The 17,658-nt window shown below is 34.2% G+C and overlaps 1 protein-coding gene across 1 annotated transcript; it reads right to left on the minus strand.

Annotated features, from left to right (window-relative positions):
- Positions 1-564: 564 nt before the first annotated feature.
- Positions 565-16,508, minus strand: LOC149422009 (uncharacterized). Its single transcript, XM_089634648.1, has 5 exons — positions 16,245-16,508; positions 13,665-13,777; positions 5,008-5,655; positions 2,418-2,647; positions 565-1,219 (listed from the first exon to the last, which is right to left on the minus strand). Exons 3-5 carry the CDS (start codon positions 5,515-5,517, stop codon positions 649-651), a joined length of 1,311 nt encoding a protein of 436 aa, XP_089490774.1. The 5' UTR covers positions 5,518-5,655; positions 13,665-13,777; positions 16,245-16,508; the 3' UTR covers positions 565-648.
- Positions 16,509-17,658: the final 1,150 nt, after the last annotated feature.

Raw genomic sequence — 17,658 nt, forward strand, 5'->3', positions numbered from 1 at the left:
GCTCACAGCTGGTAACAGTTACACTCACAGCTGGTAACAGTTACAGCTCACATATGAGTATGCAGTTTAAGGTCGAAGTAGTGAAAAACTTGACGTTAAATCACGGCATTGTCCTTTTGCCTGGTTTAACTATACCAAAGCTGACTCAGGCATAAGAATCCAATAAGTAAGTCAGCATATTTTCAATTATCTTCTTTTTATTATATTCCACTTAAAACTGAGCATCAATGAATCTCGGCTTAACTATTATATCAGAAATGATACAACTATGCTCAAGAGCAGGGCGAGTAATAGATCACTTATTACTAGATTTAAGATAATGCTCACCTTAAAATCAAATACAGTTATCACAGACGGGTAATATGATATATGTATATGTGAAGACTGTATGGGATTGTAGAGAGAACCCCTGCCCCCCACATACATTTATGTATTGTGTTCCCCATATGTAACAAGCTTGAGAAGGTTTCACTCTACATAAAAGAAACAATCAAAAAACATGTTCTATACATTTTTTAATAAATAATACATTCATAACTATTCAAAACATTTTCAATACTGCCAATCAAATGACTAGAAAACTTTTTCAATAAATTATTTAGTCTTACACTTAAAAATGTCCAAAAAAACTCAACGCATTTCACTGAGTCAAAGGAAGCCATGTCCAGCTATAGAAGCTGGTATGAACCCTTCTGCACCATCTTTGTTTCTTACGTAAAACCACTCTGAATCTACATCCGCTTCAATACCCCCCCCTTGCACCAATATAACCACATCACCCTTCCTCACTGACAAGGTGTTGATCGCTTTGGACCCTTCATAGTCCTTTTCTACAACCAACAAAGTATGACGGGAAACATACCTAACATAGTTTTTTGAGTCACTGTATTTTTGTTTCTTTTTACGAAGGGAATACTTGTTTTTTAAGTTGAAATCGTTTGTTTTTGAGGTGATCGAACTTATCACGGAACTGTCGTCGTAGAGGTCTTTTAACTTGGAGCAGCTGGTGGCTTTCAGGTAGAGTTTATCGAAGGTTCGTTCGCCGTAAGCCGACATTGAGTCTGTATAAAATTTCTGTTTTGGGCGAGTCCGTCCGCACTCGGACTTGGTTCCACCGCGCAGCTGTTCCTTCTCGCTGTCTGTCATGTTGCCACAAGGCTGGGGGTACAGGTCCAGAGTGCTCTCCCAGCACGGGGCCGCCTTCCACGGGGTCTGGGATCTGCAAGGAAGTAGTCATTTAACATTCATTCTACATTACATTAGTGATCTTTGGAAAGAGTGTTTTTATTTTGTGTTGTGTTTCCCAAAGTGGACTATATGAGATATTCTTTCCCTGATGGAGGTCTGTGTTGGAGGCAATAGGGGAGCATTAAAGAGCAGTAAGGTCAAAGAGAGAGTATTAAGAAGTCCCTTTACAAATTTGGTCACGATAATTATATTATTTAAACTAATGCGTCGTTTTCAACGAGAATTGTAGGCATATTTCCAAGGAAATAAGCTGTCTTTCCAAGGAAATTAACAAAGTGCGTATATGCAACATCCAATGAACTTTCCAGAGGCAATTCAACAAATGCACTTTAGTCTTACTAAAATGCTTTCTTTTAAAAATATGCATGAATTTATAAATTTTCAGTAACTGCACAGTATAGACAGCCCTGATTTACTTAACGTCATTGAATTTCATATATCCACGAGAACTACTATTTCCTAAATCATATTTAAATGTAACAATATCAGGACTGAGCATTTCGAACACTTGCTTGGACCTAGACTACATGAAGTTAGTAATTGATACGCAGAAGTGGTGGATTAATTTAACTGCATGGAAGGTAGGTACAAGAAGGATATACTATCATATCTTTTCAATCAGGAAACACGCCAAACAATTGCCCAACATATGTACACGGTTGAGATTTGTGACATGAGAATAGGTCTCTTCTATGACTCATTCTTGAGTTCAACAGCTCGGATGTAGAATGATTTGCCGGCCTATGCGTTTCCTCCCTCCTACAACATGGGTCTCTTCAAGACCCGTGTTCATTCCTTCATATCTTCAAAAACACCCTCCACACAGCATCCCCAGAGATGACACAGGCCCTGAGGAAAATTATTTTTTCAGAGATTCCTGTGTGGAGGTGATGTAAAAAAAAAAAAAAATTATATATAGAATATATATTATTTTTAGTATTTCAGTAGCTTGGAATTACTGTGATGTGCAATTACTATTTTTGGCATATTTATATATACCGTTGATATTAAAAAAAAAAAAATACCAAGAATATAAAAGCAATTTAACTGAAGAGCTATGTAGATAAGTACCTTTAGAAAGAGGGCAGTCTAAATCAATGCATTTAAGATAATTCAGTTCGGCATGAATAGGTGGATTTAAAAAATGTATTATTTAGTGCGAGTGTCACCTCTGCTGGGAAGGCAGTATGCCCAGGGGCAGGCAAGAGGCATAGAGAACGTAGCCCTCCTCTCCGTGTGGGGTCTGCACGTAGAGCCACTGCTGGTTCTTGAACACGGCGTTAACCACCATCCCCAGCGACAGGCTCAGCTCCTTCTGCCGGCTGCCTACCCTCGTCTGGTACAGAATACTCGGGTATGTCACCACCACGGGGATGTTGCCAGGGTTCTCGATGCTTGCCTGAAATACAATAATTTTTTTTTAATATCAGGCAATATTATTGTCTTATTCACACATAGAATACAAGAAAAAAAAACACTAAGTTTATTACCTGACTTTGCCCGATGTCAACACTTTTTTCTAACCAATTAAAAAATATGCCAGAAACAATATCGTCTTTTTCTTTTTTTTTACCATTAAATTAATCTTTCATAATTTATAATAGTGTCGAGTATGTTTACGAGAGATGGGAAGGCTGACAGAGATATTGAAAGATGGGTAAATGCAGGTAACTCCATTAATGGAGGACTGAACGCAGTTGGCGCTAACAAAAGATTGTCCAAAGAAGCGAAGCTAGCAGTCCACAATGGAGTCCTGGTACCTTCCCTGATGTTCGGAAGTGAGGAAGTCATTGCGGAAGTCCATGGAACTGGCAGAGAAAGGATGAAAGAGACGGAATGCTGTAGAAATGAGATCCCTGAGGCGTATGTGTCGTAAAAACATGTATGATCGTATGAGAAATGTGGAATCCGCAAAGATTGCAAGGTTGATGTAAGCGTAATGAGTAAGATCAAGAAAGGGACGCTTAGATGGTTTGGGCATGTAGAGCGAATGAGCGAAGAAAGGAGTGTAAGGAGAATACACGATGCAAATGTGAATGGTAGCAGAGGTCGGGGACGCCCGAGGAAGACATGGTACGACCAAGTGAATCAGATACTTGAGTCGGGCCATGTCTAGAGTCAGAATAATAGAAGAATATGTATGAGACGATGTATGAATGTGAATGAGGCAAGGAGTGTGTGCCAAGACCGAGTTCTTTGGCGGTCCGTCCTCTCTGCTTACCACTGCGGAAACGGTGTGATGGTTAGTTAGTTAGTTAGAGGACAAAGAAATTTCAGACAGATAAAGCACGGAAAAAATTAAAATTACCAACATTAAAAGAAAGTCGAGAATGGGGTGTTTTAATTTGAGACTTTCAAAATTTTATTGGGACATTAAAGTTGCCCTGGTATTCAAAAAATCTTCACCACCAACACAAGTGTAAATCTCCGTACACTCAAAATATAATGAACAAAACACTTTGTTCACTTCAAAATGCATTTGAAGCACTTCCTTGCAAAAAGAGCAGTAGAAGTATGGGACAAATTGCCACAACATGTCATCGATTCGATTCTCATTTGGAGAGAAGAAAGGATTGACTTATTCTGATATTAGATACGTGTCAGCACAGCTGCAGAATTCTGCCTGCTCATTAACTAATGTATTTAATAATAATGTTTCAGAATAATTTTAATAACACAGCTGATACATTGTAGACCAGAGTTCCGCAAAGCGTGTGCCGCGGCACACTGGTGTACCTTGGTCATCAGTTGGTGTGCCGCGGAAAAAAATCAAGGTATTGTGAAGTCAATTCTGTTTCATACAGAAGTACAATAGCTTTCTGGCGGAAAAGTACTATTTCGGATTTACGAGCTAAAAAATGAGTCCCAGACGTTTTTACAGGTCCAGGGTTCAGATTTTGCTTCTGTGTTTAAAAAAGAAGAATGGGTAGTAAAACTTGCATATCTGGCGGACATATTTGCTCATTAATGAACTCAACAGAAAAATGTAAGGCAGGAATTCTTATATTGAAATTAAATTGAAGGCTTTCACGCTAAGTTGGTATAATGAATCAGCCACGCTGTCAATGGTAGTAATGAATTGTTTCCAAATGTCATGGCTGCCGATTCAGAAACAAAGTGGAGGCTTTGATAGTGAAACACTTGGAGCTATTAGCAGAAAAAATTAACTGTTTTTTTCCTAAGCGTGACCTACAACCAATGGACTGGGTACGAAATCCACTCTCGGATAACGTTTCCCTTGGACACTTCTCGATAAACGAACAGGAAGAATTCTTAGAGTTAAAAACTCTTCGGACATTAAAACTAAAATTTTCCAAAGTAGAGCTAGCACATTTTTGTTGGCTGCACATAAAATATGAGTATCCACTGATTTCAAAGCATGCTGTTGAAAATATATTACCGTTTGCCACAACCTACTTACGCGAATTGGGATTTTAAACTCTCACTACTATTAAATGGAAAAAAGAGAACGCCTGAGGACGACCAATGAAGAGATGAGAGCAGCCTTATCAACGATTGCTCCAAATTTCGATCGCCTGTGCTCAGTTAAACAGGCTCACATTTCTCACTAAACATCTTTTCATATTAGGTATATTGATATTAGTAATAAATAAATATTAAATAAACATTGCTTTTTTCTTTGGTGTACCTCTAAAATTTCTTGATTTGAGAGGTGTACCTTGAACACAAAAGTTTGCGGAACACTGTTGTAGACAATGGTAGAGATCGAAAAAAGTAAACAATACTTGTGCTTTTTACCTCTGCAAGAAACCAGTCAATATCCTTTATTTCATATCCAAAGTTCTGGTTCTGCCTGTCTGCGTTGCGGCTCTTTCTCCGTCGGTGGCGGTGCCTTCGAGAGGAAGCGTTGCTCTCAAACCCTCCGCCATAATCTGTCCATGAATCATGGTTCGGACTTAAATTCCTATTCGGTTTAATAACCCTTTGACTATTTTCTAGTCCAACAGACCTGTCATGCTTCGCGCTATTTCTACCGATGACTCGATCGTTTGCCACTTTTGGGTGGAAATTTTGATCATTTTCGAAGTAGTCTCTGTCTTTTTTGAGACCGTTTCTTTTTAAGCTTTTATTTGGTCTTTGATATCTTTTGGTGAAGTTATCGGAGGGGCTTATTCGTGAACTTGAAGTGTCAGTCAATGTTTGGTTGTTGCAAGGATTGTATTGGACGTCTGATCGTTCCCGGAGGACCCAGGTTAGGGAGACTTTGGAGCGGTGGCGTCCTGTGAGGAGGGATGTCTTTTGTCCCATGTCTGGTGGTGGGATTGGGGCGGGTCTCACCGCATCCCCACTGGGCTCCGCAACTTCCCCGGCAGGTTCTGGGTGAGGGCTGTTTTTGCATGTGGCCAAGAGATCGAAGTCTTCGATGGCGCGCCTGATAGCATCAATCTGAAATGGTAATAATACGAGTTCAGTGGAAAATTAAACAATAAAACTGACTACCTAAGCTTGTTAAAAGGAACGGTTGCGCTCCCTTTTTCATACAAAACATAATTTTGGATTTAGAGCCAAAATACTCGACCAAACTTTAAAAAAAAGAACAAAGCAAACATCTAGTACAGATGTGAGCTATTTTATTTATTTGTGTTTTAAATTATGAAATATAGGCCGTTAAAGAATTGGATTTTTCATAATTTTAGAGGCAACTTCGGCAATTAGTTGTGAGTTACTGTTGTATTTCATTATATATTGTGTACATAGGTCATGATGAACGTCTATAGTAGGGTGAAATCATATTTTTAATAGTTACTATAATCCAAAATTTACTTTTATATGAAAATGGCAGCGTAACCTTTCCTATTTTAAGTTGCTGGGATGCATTGAGAAACTCAAATAAATAATTTATAAAAGAAAAACTTCGATATTTTCTCTTATTTTGAGGTAGGGATATATGGCACGAGTATAATCAATAATGTTGACAAAGATAATTCATACAATTAGTTTTCACTGCTTTTGATTTTTTAATGTTCCTCTTCTTTAGAAGTTCTAGACAAAGATTGTGTCTAGAAGAGTGGTGAGTATTAAGATGAAGAATATTTAGTGTTTGTAATTATGAATATTAAAATTTATAATTAATTACAAAGATAGTTTCATCATTTTGGTATTTTTACATTGAACTTCTCTTTAATTGCTTTTAGTAGGTGTTTATCGTTTTCTATCGTTCTGATATTTTCAAGTAGGCTGTTGAAGTATTTTTTCCCTAGATATATGTAATGATGTCAAGCAAAAGTGGTGTTACATTTTTGTGTTGGAAATATATATTTTTGACGGGTACGACTTTCAGTTAAAAAGCTGTGATTTTGTTTTTCTTTTATTATTTGAGTTATTATGTTTTTTTTGGACAAGATCATTAAATTTTAATACTTTAAATTCTTCAAAAAATTAGGTGTGTTGGATAATCTCTTGGTTTTTCAATATTTTTTTTATAATTAGACATTGTACAATTTCAACAGGGAGTATATTTGTTTTATATATAATATGATTACTGTATAGTTTAAATCATTCCTGACATTATGCTAAAACTCTTTGTTGGGTAAAATCAACTGAAATTTGTGTCAAAGTAGAAAGGGACTAACACAAAAAGAACAATAAAAGGTCTAACTCACTTTTAAAATTTAAATTAATTTATTCAAAAAATGTATTGAGAATATCTCATTTGTGTAGGTATTGGTAAAAAATCCAGCCAGTAAAAATATTCCCTTGGCAGTAATCCCGTTATAAAATAATGGCATATTGCATAAATTGAATTTTACATTTTGCAAAAAGAGTCCAATCGTATTTGGTTAGGTACTTCTTGAAAACGAATCATCGATATCATAATTATTCGAGTTTATTTATGATTATTATTATTTATATTCATTGAACAAGAGAAAAACTCATTTCGTAATTTACAATAACTTTTGAAAAACGGCAGCTTACTGTGATATTGTATTTATCCAATCATTTCCTCAAATATTTCAAATCTGATATTTGTCAGTTGGATCTTTTCTGCATATACCTATACGGCAATATAACGAGCTACACGAACAAAAATGGAGTAGGTACTTAATTATTATTGTAATATTTTAAAATTATTTGGCGGGTTCATTTACTTTATTCAGATAATAAGACCTCTCCCGCGGCTTTACCGGTTCTATAACATTAAATACCGACAGAACGGAAAGAAAAGAATATGTCTCAGAGGTTATTGTGTATTTAAAGTCGTAAAGATGATATTTAATTGATTATAATCGGCGCTGGAGAAAGAAACTGACATTGCCGAAACGCAGGCTCATTATTTTCCTAAATAATGAGGTAGGATGGACAATATTGGACGTGCCTGTTATGTACCTATAGATTGCAAGAGATTAGGCGTTGGTTTATTTGACTGGTTGGGAACGGTACCTACTCGTCGACAATTATTTCGAATGCCTGACTGTCAATGCTTCAAATCACAAGGGTAAATTAAAAATAATTCATAATCTGCCCTTTCATAGATATTCCATATATACGCAATATGAATACGAATAAATACTTTTGTCCGCATACAAACTCAATTCTTTCAATAAAGGCATACAAATACAATTCTGTAACGGTGATTAAATCCAATATTTTATATGTACGCTGTTCTAGAAAGATTTGAGTTTTACTACGTTGAGAAAAAACTTTTTATTCATATTCTTATTGAGTTTTAACTCAGTAGGTTCCTACGTTATGAAAACAGTGGAATCTAACCATTTATTTTATTCATGTTAATATTATTGAACTCCTTGAATCAGTCCAGCTTGGTGAGATGGGTTATAAATCTTTTTTTATGTCGAACCTTAGGTATAAATTTATTGTTGTCATTATTTACAAAAAATCTTATTATACGAACTATAGGCTCATAATAAATTCTTCATTTCAGACGATTCGTGAAAATTGAAACGAAATCATGAAAAAATATTTTTTGTAGATCTTTTTATCAGATGGTTACTTAAACTTATACATAATATATTGAAAAGTGTGAAAATAAGAGTGTTTTTTGTTTTTTTTTTGTATTTTTGCGGATTTTGTATGGCTATGGAACATTAATAGAAAATAATTATAACATTGTCTGTTTATATTTGACAACCTGCAGTGTTTTCATACAATAGTAATAATATACTCGTATCTTCCATTTTCCTAAACATCGTTTACTTTCTGTGTTTTACACTGAATCAAGTGATTGTGAAGTTGATTCGAGCGGAAAAATGCACTAATGCAAGAAATATGCAAAATGTTGGATCCGAAAAAAAATATCTTTAAAGATTTTTTATGTTATTACGAATAATTTATTACGAAGGTGATTTCAATAAAAAGAAAAACTAATTACATTTTTAAAATAGTTTATTAATATAAAAAAACACAGTAGGTTACTAACCTATCTATCTTCTATTTATATAAATAAAAACGAAAATCTTCGATTATTAAAAATTCTTAAATCTCCGAAAATTCTTGAAATTTTGACACAACGTCGCATTCGCATACGCGTGTGTTTTTATATACATTTACTGTCTTACTTATAAAGATTCCCTAATACGCTTCTGCAGCGCTGGCGTAGCTATACGGTAAGGAGTGCCGTATACTGTTCAGGTTAAAATAATATTAATAATATTCATGCAAGATTTTTTTAGACTGGCACCACTTTGTTCCAATCCTCAAAAAAACGGTCATTTTTGCATTTCGCGTATAGTTGCTAACTTCACGTTTCTTCAGATGACATTTGCGATGTCATTGATCAGGTCTGCTTTGAATTGCTTCGAAATTTGGCCAGTTGAATATGCGTTCCGTATTTGCTTACATTTTCATTGCGCGACCGATCGATATTTGTCAATTCACATAAAGTCCGCGATCTCTGTCTTAACACCATAGTAATACGTCCACTAATGCGTCCACTAACGCATGATTATGAGTAACGTTTTTTTACTAACCTGTTCTTACCCCTCCGTATTATCTATTATGAGTTAGACGGTTATTACCTGTGATAGATAAAATAATGCTTTTTTAAAAAAAAACTGTTGGACAAGTGTGCTTTATTTAATGGAGCGATATGTTTGACGTAAAAGCAACACGCGCTATTGTTTCTTTATCTGCACAGACAGACTGAGCCACAGCAACGCCTGGCGGGGTACAGCTAGTACACAATATAAAACTACTGAATGGTGTGAAAAGAAAGAATGTTTCTTTTGTATTTTTCACCATATTGTATGGTTCTTTATATTCAGTAACATTGTCAAAAAACGTGCATTGTCAAAAAACGTGCATTGTCAAAAAACGTGCGTTATTTATATTTTGTAAGAAACAAACAGCTTTTACATAATATACAATGATATATATAAATATACAAGTTAACTGAAGTCAAGCCACAGAAGTTTCTTATGCTAAAGTTCATTGGAAGTTTTAATATCTTAAAATTAATTTGGTGTGAAAGGAAGGGGAGAGGAAGAGGAACATAGGAAGAGGATAGGAGATGCTCCCGATACATTCCATACTCTCATATTAATAATCGATCGTACGCATTACTTCATATCAATATTTCTTTAGGTTATTACCAAAAATGTCAATGCTGCAAAATTTTGTATTATATCGTGCACATATACGAGGAATTGGGGAATTTTTTCCGAATGTTTGTTCTACACGAGGGTAGATAAAATAAATCAGATTGTCGGGTTGATCTAGACGGAATATGAAGATTTATTAAATTGATAAGTTCTGGTGAGTCCAGACCATTATTAAGGATTTTAAACAATAAGATTTGATCAAAAATTAGACGTCGTATTTGGAGGGAGTTAAAATTATGAAATTTATCCCATTATAATATCTTTTTTTAAGTGAGCTACTACTCGGAAAGCCATTTTATAATACCCATAAAAAATCTACAAAATTAGCAGGTAGTTAATAAATAGAATGGCCAATTTGTTGCAAGGAGTGTTGCAAGGAAGAGGAAAAACTGTGAAAAAAGATTAAAAGGCCATAAAAGGAATGAATATATAGCCTTGCAAAGCATAATCGATTAAATAAAAAAAGAGAAGCCTGCGCTTGGATAGATGACCTTATACAGATTATTTCTTTACACGTAATAAAGCCCGTATGTGTGCAGTGAGAAATATCTGCTTATTATCCACATGATAATAATATTATGGCTTCGTGACGATTGTGATAAATAAATTTCCTGCTCGGTACAGCTTAAAAAACTACAATAATTATTGTTTGTTCTTTTGAAATTTGTACAACTACCTTCGTGGGTAATTTTTCACGCCTATGGCAACTTTAATTTAGGCGCATTTTAGACGTAAAACATCTGTTGATTTGAAAAACTGATACCTCCACTAAATCAGAATGGTTCGTTGTTATATTTTCTCTATACCTACCTACTTACGTTTTATGTCGATTTTGTGGTATAAATTTTTTTATTTGAGTTTTCATTTTCGGGTAAATCTGTGAATCAAAAGTTAGATAATTTGAATAAAATGAAGTCAGTGCGATTTGCTTTTTAAAATTAAAACAAAAGTTTCATCAGATCCTCGCTTGTACCACTAATTTCTGGACACCGTGTGTAGGTATAGGCGCATCCTTAAAATAAAAATATTTTGAACATTATTCGGATGCAGTTTTTACAATATTTTCATTGTAATGTGGGTTCTAATTCGAATTCTAATTCCTTCCCCCCCGTGCATGCACTAAACTTGTTTAACCCAAGTTTAGTGCAGGAATAAACGTTACTGTTTATTTTTTGACACCCTGGAGTGCTTTCATACAATCTCCCATTTTTCTGAATATCATTTACCTTCTGTGTTTTTTACTGAATCAAGTGATTGTAAATTTTAACGGGAAAAAAATGCGCATTTAAAGAAAATGTTGGATTCGAAAAAAATATATTTGTATGTTGCTATGGATTGTTTCATGGTGTTATGATATTCGTTTTACTTAGTTTTGACGAAGGTGATTTCAATAAAAGATATTAAAAAACACACAATAAACCGAACAGTGAAAACAACATCAAAACATTACATTTAAATTAAGTAATAAAATTAATTATAAAACACAGTTGACAACTAAGTATTTTTCAAATTTTTCTAGGAGGAGATTATATATTTTGCCAGTAAGCATATGTTTTCAAACTAAAAACCTCTAAACATCATCTACGTTATTTTCAAAGTCACCAACAAAAATTTTCGGAATGTTAAAGCAACGAAAACCTATGTTATTTTCTATAATTAAGTCCATACTTCCTACTCCTAAATGTAAAAAAACAATAGGACAGTTCAACCATGAATATCTCGGAGTTAAATTTTTTAACTCATTACCAGAAAAAATTAGAAACATGAATACAAATATAAACGAATTCAAAAGCCACCTTAAAAAGTATTCCGAACAGTTGAACTGAATAATATCAAATATACCTAAACCAATATAACAACACCCCCATACACACAAGCCCTGCTTATTTATGGGGGTACATCAAATACATATATTATGTAATTAATAACTGTACTATATTCAATATTGTGTAATGTAAATCAAGTATCTTTTTTTTACTAATAAAAAATAAAAATAATTAAGTTAAATTTGTTTTGAACAACAGCCCCGGTTGCTCCAGACTTTTACAATCCTATTCAACTGATTTAACAGAGCAACTGACTCTCCTAAAAAACAAATGTACCTTCTAAACTCAATTTTGTTGTAGATGCAACTAATTAATTTATTTTTGTAAATATCAAATGTTTCAGTTCTGTATTTATTGGGGTCAATTATTGCCTTTTTAATTTCGTCGTAATTGTTAGCATAAAACAAAGTAGCGTCAAGTCATGTGCCCCAACAAATTATGGATGTAACTGAACATTTGGAAATTTGTTTGAAAATTAAGGAATTTGAGTAAAAAATATAAAGACTTAAAAAATATATTAATGTAGATCAATAAACACCGATTCTGATTTAAAAAAAATTAAATTCCTTAATTTTCAAACAAATTTCCAAATGTTCAGTTACATCCATAACTTGTTAGGGCACATGACATGAAGCAATATACCTATAAGTATGTATGTATATTTTTGTTAAAGAAAGAAATACAATTCCCGGGTAACGAATAACATGACAATTTTTGAAAATCTCCTACTCTCCACAGTACGCGGAAAATTTTGCTTATTTTGTGATGAGGACTTAGCCAGCCGAGGAAATGAACACACGACGCCTTAATGGGTCCCTAGCGCGATGTCAACTCAGCCACCGACCGATCAATAGAATTATACGAAATAAATTTTGGTACTATCGCTTAGCGATAGGTTTTAGCGGTGTTGACACCAGTTTCCGGGAAGGAAGGTTAAATCCTCAGTCAATTGGCTAGGTTACAAATTGAAAATATCTCCCGAGTAAAAATAACCGGCTGTCGTAGCTCATTGGATACAGAGCAACTGACCGGACATCAGAAGGCCAGAGATGTGCAAAATGGGTAACCAAAACCATTTGAAATGCAAAATGGAAATGGGTCAAAACTTTCCCATTTGAAAATGCAAAATGCAAAATGGTTTTTAGAAAAGCATTTCAAATGCAAAATACCTATTTTCAAAATGCATTGAAAATGTAAAATGGTTTCTCAGGTCAAACAATCAAAATAATTATAGAATTTTTAAACAATTTTGTCATTTAATAATGGACATCAATTTAGAACAAACATATTACATGATGGTAAATCCAAAAACACCACGACTATAGCGACTATCTAACATTTAATATTACAGCGTCATGGCCCAATGTTCATAATTTTTTGTAATGGTATCATTCAATTGCCAGGGCTCCTACCAGGGAGCAACTTGACAAATGTAAATTATCTCTCATAGCGAGGTTGAGGACCGACTGATATTTGGGGCTTATGAAAAAAAGATGAGTGGAGATAGTAGGAAGAATGTTGCAAAAAAGCATTTAAAATGGAAAATGCATTGAGAAAAGCATTTAAAATGCAAAATGCTAAATGGTTTTTAAAAAAGCATTTAAAATGCAAAATGGAAAATACCCATTTTGCATTTTGCATTTCCATTTGAAATGGATTTATTTGAAATAAAGCACATCTCTGCAGAAGGCACGGGTTCAATTCCCGTTGGCGGCATTTATTTTTACTCGGGAGATATTTTCAATTTGTATTAATATTTAGGGCGACTAATTATTGCTTATAATTATGTGTTACCCTTTATGCTATGCATAAAACCTTGTCTTATAAACATTAGTTTATCATTCAAAAATAAGGTATAACATATATTAACACAAGAGATGGCGCAACTACCTAGTTAAAACCTTTAAAATAGATGTATTATAGAAAAAAAACTTTGTTTTTTTACGGGTTTAATTTTTTCTAGTCTATAATCAGCATATAGTGGGTATAGGTAGTTTTTCTCTTGATTTACCTGTGAAGCGACGGATGGCGAAGGGCTGGGGGCGCGCGGGCCCCAGGGCTCTGCCTCTCCATAGGGCGGCGGGGGGTCCGAAGGGTATGATGGCTCCGATGGGGCTACAGATCCTGGGAAATATATTGCTTAAGTACCAGGAAAAACAAACGAAAAGTTGCTGAGGAAAGGTGAGATGAGAACATTACACAGTTGTAAATATTAAGCATTTTTTCACTGAATATCATAATGTAACATACAACGTTTTTCTGCAACACATACACAACCAACTATCAAACACACTCACTAATCAATAGCATGCATGATATGGGCAACAAATTTAGGGGTACTATTAATATATGTATATACTGACTCCATTGTTTTTTAAATAATTTAACATATACAAGTAATCTTACAAATTATAGTAGCGTAGCTAATGTTTTAGTGTTTTGTCTATTTTGTTTTATGTTACTGTTAAATGTTTTGATAATATTGTTTCATATCAGTTTTATTTATGTATTTATATTGTACGTCCATACGTGCTTTTACACACACATGATGTACACCATAATTTAGCGGAACAGTAGGTAATATGAAATAAAATTTGCCACTTAAATTATATAGAACCTGTGCAGAAGAATAGTATTGAGATAACCCATAAATAAACCACTCACTGTTAACCTTAATAATTAATATTATTGAGGTATGTTGTTATAACCTTCTCGTAACTACATTCCGTGCATTCGAACCCATCTACAATTTCTGAGAAAGTATTGCCAACTGCACGCAATCTAGGTACAAGCGAGTATCTAATTGACTCAGTCCCGATATTGTTGATGCAATTAAAAATATTTTTTAATCGAGGAGTTTCTATTTGGTATGTTGAAGGCGATTAGTCTCAGTAAATCAAGGTATTCTATAATTCCATTAATAATTAAAAATATTAACATTATTTCATGATTTAAAAACTCTGCGCCCGTGATGCGGTTTTTCACAAAAGCGGCTTTATACAAATTATACAATACTAATAAGCGACTGAACGAAGTAAAACCGAGTAAAAAAAGTAAAAAATCGCCACAGGAAAAAATACTATGTTAATAGAATAAAGAATATTTACTGATTGTAACAGTAAAATATTTTTAAAAAAGCAAAAAAACTTATGATTTTTTAAACTAACGATTTTTAATATTAACCCAGTGATAATAGAACGTTTAGGATGCATAATCAATACAGGGTGTTAAGGGACGTACTTGACTTACTGTAACCAGTGATTCCTGACGTTATTTGGAGTAAAACATGTAAATGAAATTTTGGTCTCCGGTGACATTTTTGATGGATTTTTATCCACTTATGACATTAAAAAAATCAGTAGTTATTGGACAGTTGGGGTCGGGTGGGGGGTTGGAAGGTTTCTCGAATGAGTGATTAGTAATGACACGTGGAAGATTTTTTTTTTCGTTTTGTATGAAGAAAAAAAAACACGTTTTTTACACCCAATAATGTCAAGAATCATTAATACCCTGTATGTTTCTACGAAGATTGTTTTCTATGAGCTGTGTTGCTTTTTTAAAGAGTAGCTATACATTTCAGTGGTTTTATAATTAGCTATGACCTTTTAAAGTTAAGTGTTCAATCACTCTTCTGTTAATTCTACTCGCTTTTTTACTTTTTTGCTGTCCATGCCGAATTTGCCTAAAATAGTTAGTATTTCAGTATAATCAGGAATGTAGAACCAGAGAAGAGAGCTAATTGTCAACAAAGTAGGTTAATTTAATTTAAGTGTTACAATTGTTTATCTATTCTATTCTATTTTGTCTATTGCATAGATTTTTTCCAAGATGGCTCAGCTAAATCTAGATTATGCTCGATATCACTAGTCACTTAGTCAAAAACGATTTTTCGTTTTTTTTTATGAATATTTTCAGGAAATTTCAGTTTGGTAGTGCACAGTACCGATTTCCTGAAAATCTTCATAAAAAACTAAATTTTGAAAATAAAAAAATCGGCTATAGCATCAATAATGCATTTTTTTTAAATACTTACACTCTAGCACACCCAAAAGTCACGAGCACTAATCAATAGTAAACAATATAAATAAAAGTAGGAAGGATTTATGAAAGCCATAAACTATTTGCTGTTATATCAATTTTTATAAGAAATCAAGAATGCGATTTAGTAGGTAGGTATGACATCAATCTTAACATTTTAAATGATACCTATTCATTATAATTTTGCAATTTATGGCATAAGCAGTGGAGTTTACGCTTCTTGATAAATATAATTTAAATGTTGCTCTAAATGGCTTTAGCCGTATTTGGTACCAGATCTGAATAGACAGGTACTCCCCTTCCTCTTTCCCGTCTCCTTCCCCTCTCCACTACCTTCAACCTCACAACATACCCCAATCAGGGATGCCATAGTCTCACTGGCTCCAGATGGTTGGGAGCAATTGGGACTCTTGTGCGGTATTCACATAAATTTTAAAAAAAAACAGAATCTCTAAAAAATCGATCGAAATCGATTAAGATTTATTTTACAAATTATCCAGAAAATAACATTAATTTTGTAAAGATAAAGAAAACGTTAAGAAAAAAGAATCACCTCTTTTATTTTTATGCCGTAAACAAAATTTAAAAATCTGCGTTTAAAACTTTTGGTACACTTTTCCATATTGTTTTCACATTAATTACATTTTCACAACTTTTTTAACTCCACTTAAAAAAAACTCTTTCGTTTTAGAATCTTATTCGAAAACAGGTAGGTGCAATAAATGCCCAGTTTTTGTATTTCAATTAGCTTTCAGGCAGATAGGTACTAGAATTTATTTTAAAAAAAAACGCTGATTTAAAGTTCGAATTATGAATTTCAAACACGTTCGGTTAACGCGTCCACTCGCGACTAGAAACTCGTTGGGACTGTGGCGCGCGTTACCTGCCTAGGTACGCCGGGATTGCTGGGTAGGTACCGGAGACGGGCAGGTACCGGCCGTGTATGCAGCGAGTAAGTACCCGGTTAGTACCCGGCTACATGAACATCACGGCACAGGTGTTCGCTAAGGCGGGCGTGATCTATGCTTTTTAGTCGTCGGTCGTGTGAAAAAGTTCCCCAGGCAGCTTTTGGAAGTATGACGTAGGAATTTTATTGTGTTTTCACGCATTTCTTGCATATTATAGATACCCCAATATGGAGAAGTAGTGATGAGCAGGTCGAGTTATTAAAAAAATATAACAATTAGGCTTACAACCGACAGTTTTCCCATAGGATTGGTCTGAAGGAATGTAGCGGCAAGATTTTACTTTTAAAAACGTGGTTTGTAAGTTGCCCACAGACATAGGAATTAATAGACGAGAAGATAATGGCGAGGGGTAAAATCAACTGTTGAAGAACGAAGGGCGTAAGGCTGACTGTGATTCGTCAATAAATCAATCTGACAGTAAATAGGCATCTCGCATTATAATATCACCATTTACTTCTTAAAAGTAAAATCTGCTTTGGAATGAATAGACATTTTTACATGGGAGCGCAAATTACTCGCCACGTTATGAACAAATTTGCGAAGTCCAAATTCGGCAAAAAAATTCGGTTGTATTTTCAGAGTCGAATATTTCGTTTAAGTATTTATTTAAGACACTTTTATAAATGTTCATAATTTACTTCCCAGCAACCAACCAGCTTTGTGTTTCGCGTCCAGACGTTTCTCGATATGATAGTATAATATGTTTCTAAAACTGATCTATATTATACGATGTGAATATGCTTAAAATAAAGTAAAATAATGCTTATATATGGAATGTAATACGACAATTGGGTTTATTCTCTTTTTCACATCTATTTTTACAAGTTTTCATAGTACAAGTCAACATTTTGCCGTGTTATTTCGTAAAATGAACCGATGATGCCTCGACCATAGTTCGCACAAGAATGATGACGTCACGTTTTCAAATTTCACTTGACGCCATACGCCAGCCCAGCCGGTTCCAATGGAACCGGTATGGGGAGTGGGGATAATACGCTT

Source organism: Hesperophylax consimilis, chromosome 8 (assembly GCF_061612785.1).
Source record: "Hesperophylax consimilis isolate HC1 chromosome 8, BYU_Hcon_1.0, whole genome shotgun sequence".
Lineage (NCBI taxonomy): Eukaryota > Metazoa > Arthropoda > Insecta > Trichoptera > Limnephilidae > Hesperophylax > Hesperophylax consimilis.